At 47.0% G+C, this 14,264-nt stretch overlaps 5 protein-coding genes across 14 annotated transcripts in view; 2 read left to right on the forward strand and 3 right to left on the reverse strand.

Annotated features, from left to right (window-relative positions):
- The window catches only part of LOC108099384 (tropomodulin), a 45,994-nt gene extending 45,036 nt beyond the window's left edge, over window positions 1–958 (forward strand). For all 10 annotated transcript variants that reach the window (XR_001771924.2, XR_001771925.2, XR_001771929.2 and 7 more), the window contains one exon: window positions 207–958. Coding sequence is in view for 2 of the 10 variants with exons in the window: in XM_017202883.2 (XP_017058372.1) it covers window positions 207–369 (163 nt within the window). In the remaining 8 variants the exon portion in view is untranslated. The remainder of the gene's footprint in view (window positions 1–206) is intronic.
- A 98-nt stretch (window positions 959–1,056) lies between these two features.
- On the forward strand, window positions 1,057–5,059 carry LOC108099383 (sodium-independent sulfate anion transporter). Its single transcript, XM_017202881.1, has 3 exons — window positions 1,057–2,053; window positions 3,231–4,320; window positions 4,376–5,059. The coding sequence occupies exons 1-3, from the start codon at window positions 1,688–1,690 to the stop codon at window positions 4,948–4,950; spliced, it is 2,031 nt and encodes a 676-aa protein (XP_017058370.1). The 5' UTR covers window positions 1,057–1,687; the 3' UTR covers window positions 4,951–5,059.
- Window positions 2,275–3,199, reverse strand: LOC108099386. Its single transcript, XM_017202885.1, has 3 exons — window positions 2,864–3,199; window positions 2,760–2,801; window positions 2,275–2,676 (listed from the first exon to the last, which is right to left on the reverse strand). The coding sequence occupies exons 1-3, from the start codon at window positions 3,146–3,148 to the stop codon at window positions 2,509–2,511; spliced, it is 495 nt and encodes a 164-aa protein (XP_017058374.1). The 5' UTR covers window positions 3,149–3,199; the 3' UTR covers window positions 2,275–2,508.
- On the reverse strand, window positions 5,025–6,566 carry LOC108099385 (26S proteasome regulatory subunit 8). The gene is made up of 3 exons (XM_017202884.2): window positions 6,433–6,566; window positions 6,208–6,361; window positions 5,025–6,148 (listed from the first exon to the last, which is right to left on the reverse strand). The coding sequence occupies exons 2-3, from the start codon at window positions 6,359–6,361 to the stop codon at window positions 5,097–5,099; spliced, it is 1,206 nt and encodes a 401-aa protein (XP_017058373.1). The 5' UTR covers window positions 6,433–6,566; the 3' UTR covers window positions 5,025–5,096.
- Window positions 6,567–7,164: 598 nt separating this feature from the next.
- LOC108099642 (sodium-independent sulfate anion transporter) lies at window positions 7,165–10,553 on the reverse strand. The gene is given in 5 exon segments (XM_017203271.2): window positions 7,165–7,916; window positions 8,083–8,228; window positions 8,297–8,488; window positions 8,491–8,598; window positions 9,212–10,553. Coding segments are annotated over 5 exon segments (1,911 nt in total). The 5' UTR covers window positions 10,344–10,553; the 3' UTR covers window positions 7,165–7,583.
- Between the last annotated feature and the right edge of the window lie 3,711 nt (window positions 10,554–14,264).

Below are 14,264 nucleotides of genomic sequence, written 5' to 3' on the forward strand. Positions count from 1 at the left end.
ATAGACCCTAACTGGGTTGGTAAATACAAATACACGCAGTAGGAATTTTGATTAGCGACTCTATCAACTAAGCCTTAAGCCAACAGCGGACACTCTTTTTGGAGCTGTATTATTCCTATTTAACTGTTGTGCGTCATGCTTCGTTTTGAATATATTTTATGTCTTTTAAAAAATATTACTAACTAAGTGCATCGAATATTTTCCAGTTGGACGTCAGCGTCGCATGGGACATCTGAGCAGGAACTACACCATTGGCGTTTGGCAGTAGGATTCACCAATATCGGATATTGGAGTCAATACTTTACACCGAAAAAATGCAATAGCCTAAACATCTGGTTGTCATACTTGTTGTTATATTGTTCTGTTTAGTGTTTGTTGCGTTCTCAGATTAACGATTTCGGTTCTACATAGTTTGTGTTCGGTTCACCATATAAGCATAATCATTTGTTTGTTACGAGTTAGGCGAATGTTCATTGTCACACACACGGATCAACTTTCTATCTGGCAGCTCCAAAACCTTTTTCCTTAAGCAAAATCTTCACATTTACGCTGCAGCTATACACGCGTTTTTATTTTATTTACCTTCCAATCTGTCCTTTGTTTTATGGCCCCTAGACGGGGAAATGTTTCACAATTTTTAGTTTTAGTCGTGTTTATATCCACACATGCACACACATGATACAAACACATACACATAACATACATAATACTTATACACACTATATATATATGATACATATATAGCCATGGTCTCTGAAACAATTTACTGCTATTGAATTATGAAAATGCTTAAACATAAATTTAACTTATGGTTAAACACACAAATGAAAAAAAAACAATCAATTGTATAATGTAATGATATATCTTACTTTATATGACATAATGCAATGCTTTTAAAATACAATTTTTAAAAATCATGTAAAAACATTTAAAATTAAATAAAAAAAATACAAAAATATTTCACAGTTCTCGTTTCTGATTTTTAGGGCGGGAGAAAGAGTTGGAAGGTAGTTCCTACTATTATTTTTAGATATCCCTAGTGTTCTGGTTATACCATATCAAAAACGGTTTTTACGCAAATTACTTTTGTCAGCGAGCAAATATCAGTTGAAAATAGTAAGACTTTCTTTCCGCCTCACAATCTTTATTAGCTCTGCAGATAAGGAACCTTTAAACAGTAGCGACTTTAGTTAGTTAGATAAAATCAGCCGTCTAATCACCGCGCTGCGCTGGATGCCATCACTTTCGATTATTAGGCGATCGCTTAACCCGAGAGGCTGTTGCTCTAATCACAGCTGGATAACTGTGAAGATCAATATTTGAACAGCCAACGAGTAGTGCACACCTGATTATCGATTCTCCATAGATCGCGCTTGATTAATGGAAAAATTCCGACTGTCAATCGGGGACACTTGTGCCAGTTGGTTGTCAATTCGAAGATAAACACACCAGGGGACGGGTGCGGTGCGGGGGATTATCCGATGATTGTTAAGAGCGCATGGCGGGCTTACGGAACCGCCGTGGATAAAACTGAAAGATACAACCTGTATCCCGCTTCCACTCACGACACGCGTCGAGGTCTTGGCAAACAGCCTCCGGAGATAAGAGCTCGTGACGCAGCCCCTGGATCATCAGGTTCCGACGGCGTGTCGTCCAACCCTCAGTTCACGCACAGATCTCGGCCAGAATGTCCACGCTGGAGAACGAGGTGACCTTCCGCAAGCAGGCGGAGGTCAACCAGAACCTGGAGGCGCAGTTCGACAGCTCCTCCACGGACTTTATCCTCATCACCGACCACCGCACCTCGAAGAGCAAGAGTCTGGAGCAGCTGGAGGCCTCCAAGGAGGCGGAGAGTGCGGAGTCCTGCTGCTCCCGCTACGCCCGGAACATCTTCCGGAAGAAGACCCTTCTGAGGCGCCTGCCCTTCCTCACCTGGCTGCCGCACTACAACACGAAGGACTGCATCGGTGATTTGATTGCTGGGTTCACCGTGGGCCTAACCGTGATTCCCCAGGGATTGGCGTACTCGGGCGTGGTCGGTCTGCCCCCGGAGGTGGGTATCCATTTTAAGATCTTCTCCAGATTATTATAGCAAAATGTGAAGGCGTAGATTGAAAAACTCAGCTGAGTGTGATACTCTTGATTGGTTAATCAAGATATTGCCTTGTTTTCCGTTCTTGTTAGCGTGTTGAGGGCAGTGGAAAAGCACCGAGATAAGTTCAGTCCGACAACCTGGTCATTGATCATAAGTCCGTCTCAGCTTAAGCAGGTGCTCGCAGAAAAATTATTTATTCAAGATTCACAAAGGTCCTTTAAAAATAATACAGCGGTCTTTTCGATGCTTTAAAGTGATGACAAATCGTGATATTACAATTTTAACTAAAATATATCAAATGATTCACCTAACACTTTGATAGCTCGCAATATAAATTCAATATTAGTAATGTGATAATAAAAGATCAAGTGACTAAATTTTCGTTAACACAACTAAACTTTTTTCAACCAAAGTTACGCAAACAAGTTCCACAGCCAATTCCTTTCGGTACGAGTGTATTCTACTTTGGGCTGAACTTTCATCCGTATCTTTTTTCCAGTCATCGGATTACCTCTGTGATTATAGTATATCCTTCCGCCAAAGCTGGTTCGTTTGACGCGTATTCGTTTTTGCACTTTGTTCTGTTGATACGAGCCGAAATTAGATTATTCGAGAAATTGGAAAAGTGGTTGCAAGAAAAAATAGTTATCCATTTTAAACAAACCTCAGCAATTTCGAAAGGAGTTCCTAAGACGCTATAGAGTACCTGACGAAAAAAAGCGAACTTAACGATTTATACTACGTATAAGAACAAATAAATTAGCTTACCTTATTATTATCTATACGTATCGTTGATCCAATGTCCTTTGAATGAGAACTGTAATCTCGTTGCTTAATTAGTTCACTGCCAATTAAAAATCCGATTGTGGTGCAGAGTGTCAGACAGAAGATGCAGCTCTTCATTGCGTCCGTCGTATTTGAATTTCGAAATGTAACTGATGCGTAGATCGACTCGAAAGCATTTAAATATGCATCACTTTCTTTAGTCATCATGAATGCGGTTAGTGGACTTTTTCCGCTTCCTGTATGTGGGTCCTCGGTATGAGTCTGCATTACTGGAGCTTACGTAGCTCGGTTTTCACGGGAGAATTATAGAAGCATGACTAATGTGCATATATGCTGGTCCTCCTTGCAGTATGGCCTCTATGGAGCCTTCATGGGCTGCTTCGTCTACGTCCTTTTGGGAACGTGCAAGGACAGCACCATCGGCAGCACGGCGGTGGCCTCCCTCATGACCTTCCAGTTCGCGCAGGGCTCCTGGCAGAGATCCGTGCTGCTGACCTTCCTCACCGGCATCATTGAGATCCTGATGGCCATCTTCAAGCTGGGCTGCTTGGTGGAGTTCGTATCCGGTCCAGTGAGTGCGGGCTTCACGAGTGCTGTGGCTCTGATCGTGTCCACCTCCCAAATGCGTTCGATGCTGGGTGTCAAGAGCGATGGAGGGTCCTTCTTGGCCACCTGGATCAGCATGTTCCGGGACATTGAACACGTGCGGGTAGCCGACACCTGCTTGGGCTTCGGCTGCGTCTTCCTGCTTTTGGCCATGCGAAGTTTCGGAAAGCTGACGATTGGCCCGAAGGACGAGACAAGGAGGAACCGGTTCCAGCGGGTTGTCAACCAGGCGATAAAGTTTTTGGCCACCTCGAGAAACGCCTCCGTGGTGATTGTGTTCACCCTGATCACCATGCACCTGGAGGCTAACGGCACAAACCCCTTCCGTCTGACTGGAAAGATTCCCAAGGGAATGCCGGCGCCATCCCTGCCACCTTTCCACATAGAAGCCCAGCCCGGAAACGAGACAGCGGGGATCCCTCCCGTGGAGGGCCAAAACTTCCTCGAGATGGTCCAGAGCATGGGCTACGGACTCCTGATCGTTCCCCTCATGGCTCTGCTCGAAACTATGTCGGTGTGCAAGGCCTTCGCCAAGGGGAAGCAGATAGACATCACCCAGGAAATGATTGCTTGCGGCGTGGGCAACATTGCCACCTCCCTCTTCTCCGGATACCGGTGCAATGGAGGCTTGGCCAGATCGGCGGTGAATAACGCGAGTGGCTGTCGCACCAACATGTCCAACCTGTACATCGGAATCATCGTGGTGCTGGCTCTAAACTTCCTCACCGATTACTTCGCTTTTATACCCAAGGCTGTGCTGGCGGCGATTATTATATCGGCCGTCATCTTCCAGGTGCAGTTCCAAGTCGTGACGCCCATGTGGCGCAGCAAACGTGAGTTCACTGCTCCCTTTCCAACCAATCTGCGACTGACTCCCAATCCCCACAGGCTCCGATTTAGTGCCCGGCATCCTGGCCTTCGTCACCTGCTTGGTGCTGCCCCTGGAGATCGGCATCATGGTGGCCATCGGAGTGAACCTGCTCTTCATCCTGTACTACGCGGCCAGGCCGAAGGTCACCCTGGAGCAGCTGGAAACTCAGCAGGGCATCCGCTTCGTGAAGATCACCCCCGACCGCTGTCTGATCTTCCCCTCGGTGGAGTTCGTGAGGAACATGGTGCTAAAGCTGGGCAGCAAGTCCACCCTGCCGGTGGTCATCGACTGCACCTACATCTACGCAGCGGACTACACCGCCGCCAAGGTGATATCCTCCATCGTGGAGGACTTCCGTCGGCGGCAGCAGAAGATCATCTTCTTCAACCTGAAGCCGAGTGTAGTGAGTGTCTTCGAGGGCCTGAACACGAGGCTGGTGCTCTGCTACAACATGCACGCCCTCAACCAGGAACTCCGACCCGACGACCCTGACCTCTCGAGATCCGTGGACTCCCTCGATCGCGCTGAGTCCGGAAACGGAGCTAGTGAGTGCGTCAGCATGGCCAGTACCCTCTCCTTGGCCAGGAGTTAACCCTACTATTATACCAATAAAGTTAGCTAAGTTATCTATCAGTTCTATAAATATTCATAAAAAGCCCCACAGTGTAAACTTCGATGGGCAGCGTTTTTAATTTAAATAATTTAAAGGTTGTGTATTATTTCGGCAGTAGGAGGGTTCTACTTCCAGAACTTTCTGATGGACATGTTCTTCTCGGAGTCCTTCATCATCACCTTGGAAACCGCCATTTCAAAGTCCTCCTGAGTGACATGGACACGTCTCTCCCTCAAGGCGTACATCCCAGCCTCGGTGCAAACGCCCTTCACTTCCGCTCCAGAGGCGCCGGGCATCAGCTCTGCGATCTTGCGGAGGTTTATGCCCCGGGTGAGGTTCATCTTGCGGGAGTGGATCTTCAGGATGTCCAGCCTGGCCTCTTCGTTCGGCGGCGGGAACTCAATCTTGCGGTCGATGCGCCCGGGACGGAGCAGAGCCTGATCGAGGATGTCTATGCGGTTGGTGGCCATGATCACCTTGATGTTCTTGGTGGCCTCGAAGCCATCCAGCTGGTTCAGCAGCTCCAGCATGGTGCGCTGCACCTCCGAGTCCCCAGTTCCGGTTTCCAGTCGGGAAGAGCCGATCGAGTCGATCTCGTCCATGAATATTATCGAGGGAGCGTGCTCCCTGGCCATCACGAAGAGCTCCCTCACCATCCGCGAGCCCTCGCCAATGAACTTCTGGACCAACTCCGATCCCGAGACCCGGATGAAGGTGCACTCCGTGTGGTGGGCCACGGCCCGGGCCAAGAGGGTTTTCCCGGTGCCAGGAGGTCCGTAGAGGAGGACGCCCTTCGGCTGGGCGATGCCCAGGGCATCGAACAGCTCCGGGTGCTTCACGGGCAGCTCGATCACCTCCTTGATCTCCTGGATCTGCTTGTCCAGCCCTCCGACCATTTCGTACGTGGAGTCCGGCACCTTCTCCACCAGCATCAGGGACACCAGGGGATCCACCTTGTTGGGCAGTATTTTGTGGAGCGTGTAGCTCTCGTTGCGCAGGGCCACTCGGCTGCTGGGGGTCACATCCTTGATGTTGATGCTCTTGTCCACGTCCACCACGTACTTCCCCTCGGGGTGGACCTTCACCAGCACCTTGTTCTTGTCCATGGGCTTCACCACCTCCCCGATGTAGCTGCCCTGCTCCTGCAGCAACTGCAGCTCCTCGCGCAACAAGCGAACTGTGCTTTAAAAAGGGAGGTCCTTAAAGAGGATTTACTAACTTGGAGCACATCCTCACCCTTTGAGTTGAGTTCATTCCTTTGGGCCTGCAGGCGGAGCAGATTCTTTTGGCGCTCGTTCACAGTGAACTGCAGCTCTGAAATTTTCTGTGTGAAATACGAGTGGAAGCCGGAATCTTCTCCACCCTGAGGGATTCCCACGTCGATGTTCATCTGTTAGGAAATGTTGATTAGGAAATTTGGTAATTTGACAGAAAGAAAACCTTCAATTGCATCCTCCTCACCTTAAATTATTCCAAGACGATTTTATTAACTATTTCAATCCGTGCTTGCCTTATCAAACAAATTCCGGAATAATTTGGTTTTCGTTTTTTGAATGAACTAAAAGCGGGCGGCTTGCTGAGCTTTTTGGATGAGACAACAATTTTTATCCAGTGCTGGGAAGTGTTAGGCAAGCTGTCATTGGGGAGAAGGGATGCAAAATTGACAACTTATATTGCAAGAAACGCAGAAAAGGTTTTAAAACCCGCTATTTTCTTCAGGAAAATTTGTTATCTTGGAAACCCTTTCCTAACCGATGTATTTCTTACGAAAAAGTAATTCACCATTACTCTTGTTGTCGTCAGTTATAATTTGAGCTACTCGTTTTCATCTGATTCAACCAATCTTATCTTCAGTGCGATCCGCTTATTAATGCTTTAAATTTACTACCCACACGAAGCGCCAAATTAAATCACAACACGTTTTAAGTTTGAAGGTAGCCAGAAATCTTGGCAAAATGATTAGATACTTAATCAAGCTAAGTAGGCAATAAGGGATCCGAAAACTGTCAAGCCATTTCTTCTAATAAATTATAACTAATCTTCGCGACATAGGAGGCCAAGTGATAAAGCAATTATTTGGAAACACCTTACCAAAAATAACATTACCGTTATATATAAAATTAAAGCCATGATTGAAACTCAAGTGACTTGTATTTCACCATCTCCAACGAGTCAAGTAAAACAGCTTGGGTATTTAGTATTTACTTGATTTATTTAAGTACTTATGCTACTCTTTATTTGCTATTCGTAAATAATACTATGCACAGCGGCAAATCGCGGGTGGGAGGAACTCTGGCTCCGAATGTTTCGCTCAACGAAATTCACAGCGTTTCGCCAGAGGCCAAATAAATATAAATACCGTGCAGACATCTGCGAAAGCGGAGAATTGGCGCAACTTAAATGCTAATTAAGGTGGGCATGCCAAATGGAATTGTACCTTCAACTTAGGCGATGAGCGTGGGCAGCCTAGATTTTAGTCGCTGGCCTCGGCGGGCAAACTAAGGTAATACTAAAGCAGAGACTAAACCAAAACAAAGACTTAGAGACTTAGAGCGAGATTAGACTAAGCACGAGGTGGCGGCGTTGATCTCCCTCGGATTTCTTTGGATCCCTCAGACTGAAGACTTCTCCGCCAGCTTGGCGTGCAGCGTGGTGATGTCGTAGATGACCACCAGGTCCTTGTTGAGTCCCTCGAAGACCTGCGCCACTCGGGGCTGCAGGTTGTAGAAGAACAGCGGCTGCTCGCGCTGCTTGAAGTCCATGACCATCGTGGAGATAACCTTGGCGGCCGTGAAGTCCGCTCCGTAGATGTGGGTGCAGTCGATCACCACTGGCAGGGTGGACTTGACCCCCTGCTTGTTGATCACCTTGCGCACGAACTCCATCGAGGGGAAGATCAGGCAGCGGTCGGGGGTGAGCATGAGGTACTTCAGGCCAGAAGTTGTCTGTGTAGAAAAGACATGAATAAATATAAATCACAAATTTAGTTTAAATAGTTAAAGTGAGTAGAGGAGAAGCTTAAATCCTGATTGGTGAAGCTTTATAGCATACTTTTAGACGACAAACTTATTCTTGAGATATAGAATGCCTTATCTACTTTAGGTGACTCACCGCCAGCGTTTCGATGCGCAGCTTCGGCCTGGCTGCCTGGTAGAGAATGAAGACCACGTTGATGCCGATGCCCACGAGGATGCCCAGTTGCAGGGGCAAGACCAAACAGGCGAAAAAGGCTCCCAGACCGGGGATGAGATCGGTTTCTGTCGAAAGGAGAACCGCATAGGTAGCAAACAACTTCTCTGCAGATGGTATTCTATTTTTAACTCACTTTTACTGTGCCACATCGGCTTGATGACTCGGTACTGCACCATGAAGATCACCGCCGCAATGATAATTGAGGCCAGCGCCGCCTTAGGAATGTAGTAGAAGCAGGGCGTGAGGTAGAGCAGGGCCACGATCACGATCACGCTGGTGTACAGGTTGGACAGCTGGGTCCTCACTCCACTGGCGTTCAGAATGGCCCCCTGGCGATTCCTCCGTTGCTGCGGAGGCCCTGGACAAAGGAGTTGGCCACGTTGCAGACCCCAGAGGCAATCAGCTCTTGAGTGGCGTCCGTGGGCTTGCCATCAGCTGGAGGGGAACAACAAAGGATAAATTATCATCTCGTCAAGAAAAAAATCCAAGATTAATGGACTTATCGCATGACTACTTTTAAATGACGAGACACCCAATTCTCAGTATGGGTCACAGTCTAAATTATATTAATTATGATCTGCCTTAATTGCAGAGTTGTGACTGCCGTCACGTGCTATTATTTCATTCGGGTCGATCCATAAGGTTGGACACTTAGCATTTTCCACTTGAGAAGTTCAAATTCGTTATAAACTTAACATTTACCACTCAACGCTCGGAAGGAATGGTAAAAAACTAAAACAGTAATTTATGCTTTGAAAAATCACACCCAATTCGCATTCAATTAAGAACACATTTAAATAAAGTTCGCACGAGCTGTTTAAAAGTTGACACTAATCTTGAACTACACGCTGCGAGAGTTCAAACTAAAAACAAGTTGTCTTCGTCATTTTGTTTTTGAAACAAGCTTTTAATGAAAACTAATTACAGATGAATCATTTCCTACTCGAATTTTCAAGATTTTTGAACTGGTTTGGGGAAGAACCAGATCAAAATCGCGGTCTTATAAAAATGTAATTTTTTTTAAGAAACATATTCACAAATTACTCACCAAAGGCCTGCACAACGGCCATGGTTTCCAGAAGAGCGATGAGGGGAACCACAATGAGTCCTGACCCCAAGGTGCTGACCATGTCCCAGAAGCTCTGGGCCTCCTGGAGCACCTCCCCGGTGGTCTCGTTCACCACGGCGTCCATGTGGAAGGGAGGAGGCTGGAAGGAGGGGAGTCCCTTGGGCACGAAGCCCACAGTCCTCACGAGGTTCTCCTTCCCGTTGACGAACAGCCAATAGCCAAGGCCAGCAGTTCCGCAGACCAACAGTGCGTTTCGGGCAGTTCCAATTGTCCAAAATATTCCGGTGAGCAGCCTCTGGGTGGGCGTCTTGCCCTCCTTGGGACCCAAGGAGCAACTGGCCAGGGCCCTCAGGCTCAGCAGCAGGGTGATGCAGATCAGGCCCAGGATGAAGTCCGGCCAGCTGATGTTGTGGATGTCGTTGACGATGCTGATCCACACCTGCAGGAAGGTGTTTCCGCTGGTCTTGATGCCCAGGAAGTCCTTCATCTGCGAGCTGAAGATGATCAGGGACACGGCGCTGGTGAAGCCCGCTCCCACAGGTCCGGACACGAAGTCGATGAGGAATCCCAGGCGGAAGACCCCCATCAGGATCTCGATGAGTCCTGTGAGGAAGGTGAGCAGCGTGGCCACCTGCCAGCTGCCTCCTGCGATTTGGAAGGACAGCAGGGCCGAAATGGCCGTGGGCCCAATGGGCACGTCCTTGCTGGATCCAATGAATATGTAGATGAAGCAGCCGAGGAAGCAGGCGTACAAGCCGTACTGCAGGTCCAGTCCGGCTATTCCTGCGTAGGCCAGCGCCTGGGGGATCACGGTCAGGGCCACGGACACCCCGGCCACTATGTCCCCGAAGATGTAGTCCTTCTTGTACTGCGGCAGCCACACGAGGATGGGGAACCGCTTGTAGAGCGTCTTCTTCCGGAAGATGTTGGACCAGAGGCTCGAGCAGCAGCTCTGGGTCCCCTCTAAGCAGCTCTCGCTGGCGCCCTGCTCCTCCTGCACGATGCAGTCCCTGGAGGTGTGGTACAGGGTGTTGGTGGGGATGTCCAGGGACACCTCGGAGCCGCCGTTGAAGCCACTGTTCGTGTGACCGTTGTCACCTCTCTGGCTCATTTTGCACCGATTGGGAAAACTGTTTATGGGGGGTTTGTATTCGTTTGTGGGACTTCCTTAGTTTCTAAGGCTTCATGGCACTCTCACTCGACACTGAATCTCGGGAAAGCGATACTGCGATACTGCGATACTGTGATACTGCGATACCAAAAACCAAGCCGAACCGAAGCGAACCGATCGCGATGCTATCCACTGAAGGAATGATTTGAAGCCGCAGAAAGAGCAGCACTAACACCGCCCGCCAGCTGGGAACCGATTATATAGTAAATAGGCATCGTCGTGGGTCGCCGCGATATTCGCGAAACGCTGGCGGCGCGTTCGAGACTATCCGCCGGCTTTCGTTATGTTATCTCCACCGCACCCCCTCCCCCTCCCCAGTACCCAGATCCCAGATCCGAGAAATCTCCGCAGAAATTCTCCCGCTCTCGGTCGAAACCGGCTCTCCAGCGATCCCCACCTCGGATCGGGGCTTTTCATCTTGGCGGCAGGTCGTGTAACCGCGCAAAGAAATGGAAATGACGCAGCCCGTCGTCGGTTATCCACGAGTGGGAGGAACATGGGGCAGGCCCAGCGTGTACGTCAACACCTTGTGGGAGGTTCATGGGCTCGAATCAGGCTGCGACTGCAGATACCACAGTCTGGGATTAGGTTTAAGCATCAAAGGGAGACAGGCTTGTAGCATATCCTATTGCAGTCTCCCGCAAATAAGCAATAACCCTTATTTCCAGTAAAGTATTTAATTAGAAAATTTCCATTATAGGAATCACCCTAGGTATACTTTTTTTTTTAATCTCATTATCAACTTTATCTATTAGCTTATTGGGCAATTAGCTTTTATTGTGTGTAATTATAGGGTATTACACAGACCTACTGTATTTTACTTTTTATGTATGAATTCTATAGACCAATGAAAGCGAGTAAAAACAGGCAGTTTGTCAATTTTAAAAGTGACTGCTAATTTAGCTAGAGGTAATCCTTCGGTTGATATTGACAACAGCATTTTTAAGATAAATCAATGTGCCAATATATTAGACTGTACGAACAATAATTATAGTTCCTGGTTAAAAATATCTGTATTCTAATTTTTGGATGCACAGTTCGGCGTTATAACATATAATCTAAAAATATAGGGTACTCCCAGTTTCTCCCCCTTCAATTTGAAAACTAAAAATCTTTGTTGTGATTTTTCCGCACGTGTTGGCACCGAACATGGGAACCACAACTGCAACAATACGAATCGAGAAACTTATTTTATTGCATGCTAATTAATCGCATTTTCACACCCTGCATTTTCTGTTAAGCGATGGAGGACAGGCTGAAAAGGTTTTTTGGTCTGCATTGATCTTCCCATGAGACCTCCAAGTTCTCATGGTTATTACAATTTTTGTTTAACAAATCAACTAAATATTAATGATAATTGGCAATGCATTGTTTCTCAAGACTATTAAATTGATTTATTTACTGAGTGCTTCGAAGTTCGAAATTCTCCACTTTTCCCAATGTCTCATAAAAATGTCCCAAATTTTGAGCGCCGTTTATCTTTATGGCCCTCCTATCGCGTGCTACTGATGTCTATCGTTTGCCGACACGGGAAATCAATCAGTCGTTGGTACACAGCGCATATAAATCAGTTTGAGGAGAACGCTCCATAAATCAAGTATACGGCCGAGATAATGGCCGGAATTCGCCGGGACTCGAGAGCTGCACTCCGCCCTGAGTAGTTGAGATACTGACTGTTTTGGCATCACTTCGAACCTGCTAACCCGTCAGTCTGTTAGCCCATAAGCTGCTGGTCGATAATTCATCCTACAATTACGTCTATAATTTGAATACGCCGCACCGCAAATGTTTGAAAGCCCCTTAAAAGATCATTGTTTCCGGACAGGTTTTATTGACCGCAGACTTCTGGTTTGGCCCGCCTCTTGGCGACATCAATCCATTTGCATGCCAAGAGTTTTCTGCAGAATCCGAAACTTGGGGATTCCGAAGGCGGGGGTTTTGTCTCGGGATTTTCCTCACAGCACGCCCTGGTTGCATGCCAGCTGTTTGTCTGGGTCTGGGTCAGTCTGGAAGCCCTCCAAAAATCAAGCTTTAAGCCTGGTTGTCTATTAATCACCTAGCTATTCAGTCGTTTCCGAGCACAGTCTTCTCCCCAAATGGCAAACACGCGTCGGACGGCTGATCGATGGCGCAGAATCAAAAACGTCTGGGTTACGAACTAAGACTAATGGAAATCAAACAACTTTTGCCTCGAAGGTCGAAGAATGGTTGCCCTTCTCTTGGGAATTTTACAGAATAAGCATTTTTGCCTTCTCCTCTAGTGTGACAACTTCACCCAAGCAGCTTTCCCTGGAAAGTTTAAAATAATTCACACAACTCAGGTGAGTATAATAGTACTTAAACCACATGGTTCGGTTTAACTTTTTCATTAAAAGAAGATTTGTTTTATCAATTTAAAGCGAAGTACATAAACAAATTCACAAGGCCTTGTAAATCTTCATAAACAAGTTATGAAAGATAATACCTGAAATAAAAGCCTTAAGATAACATTGATAAAAGGATACCTAACACTTTTTGTGTAATAGTTTTGTTGGCACGGATTTTAAAGAGATATCGGTTTGACCGCAGTTGTATACCGATCTCGGCTACAATTGATCTCTGCTCGATAAAACGACATTAGTGGGATACTTTCGCGGCATTCGTTATGAATATTTATAGGTCGCTGACTTGTCCAGGTGATTGGGCGGCGATTATGTGTCGCAGTTGGATATGTAACACTTGTGCGGTCAATTTGCATTACTCATACGCAGCGTGTGCCCCCGAAGGGGAACGGCGGGCAAACACATTAGACAACAATTAAATGTACATAGCTAACCGCCAGCGAGTCAATTATAATTTTGAGTAAATTTAATTTGCTTTTAATTTCGCTGGCGTGCGGATAATTGTGTGTTTATCGTCGAGCTGTCTCCCTGTTGTTTTCTCTTCTATCATTTCGAAAAACAAGTAGATTCCGGAGCCGGAGGCCTCTTCTTGGCCTCTTCTTCTTTGGACCGCATAATAAATCTTTTGTGCGCGTGGGCGGCCTACTTAAGGTGAGATTATAAGCGGGCATATACATTTTTTGGCGGCCCTTGAGCATGGCCAGATTTCGGCAGTTATCTGGCCAGCGAAATCTCAAGGTGTGCGGCTATTTTGATAAGGGGAAACTCATCTCTCCTTGAGGGTCACATGCCGGAAAGGCTTGTCCATTTGTATGCACCGCCACTGCCCATAATAAAGCATGGGCAACACGTAGGCCAACCTAACTGTTTTCGTACAGTGAGAAAAATCATCAAAATTGCGTTCCTTATGGTCAGTAGATCATTCAGCTTTGGGCAGACCAGCTTCAAATTATTTAACATAGCGAGGGTCATTACTCAAAAAGACACAGTTTCAATCGAAATTCTTAGTAAATCTAATTTAGATAAGAATTGGTAAAATTGGCATCCGTTTTTCTAAGTGCAGTGGTATCTTTATATCAGAAATTGCATTGACAGGCTTGTAAACAAAGTTAAAGTTAAGCTCAAACAATTGCATGAATGACAATCGCCACTCAAATAAAACTGTTAATTGTGCATTCGGTTAATTGTATAAGATCCCCCATTACGCAAGCCGATCAGCCGCCGGCCCCGCCCCCTTTCGCCCCCATGTGCAGCGGACTGCATTGAGGCGTGTAAAGTACCCGACCTAAGGCTTCACGTGACTCAAAACCCGTCGGTCGGGTATCCAAATTCGCGATCGGTCTGGATTTACGAGACACCCTGAGGTCAGCCTGCGCAGCTTTTGGAGAGCTCCGTCTTGAGGAAGCTGGCGGAAAGCGTGTCACGGACCAAGTTCAATGGCGTTTGAAGATCGGGGGCTATCCTCGCCGAGAGTCGCTCC

This window comes from Drosophila ficusphila, unplaced genomic scaffold (assembly GCF_018152265.1).
Source record: "Drosophila ficusphila isolate 14025-0441.05 unplaced genomic scaffold, ASM1815226v1 contig_791, whole genome shotgun sequence".
In the NCBI taxonomy this organism is placed as follows: Eukaryota; Metazoa; Arthropoda; class Insecta; order Diptera; family Drosophilidae; genus Drosophila; species Drosophila ficusphila.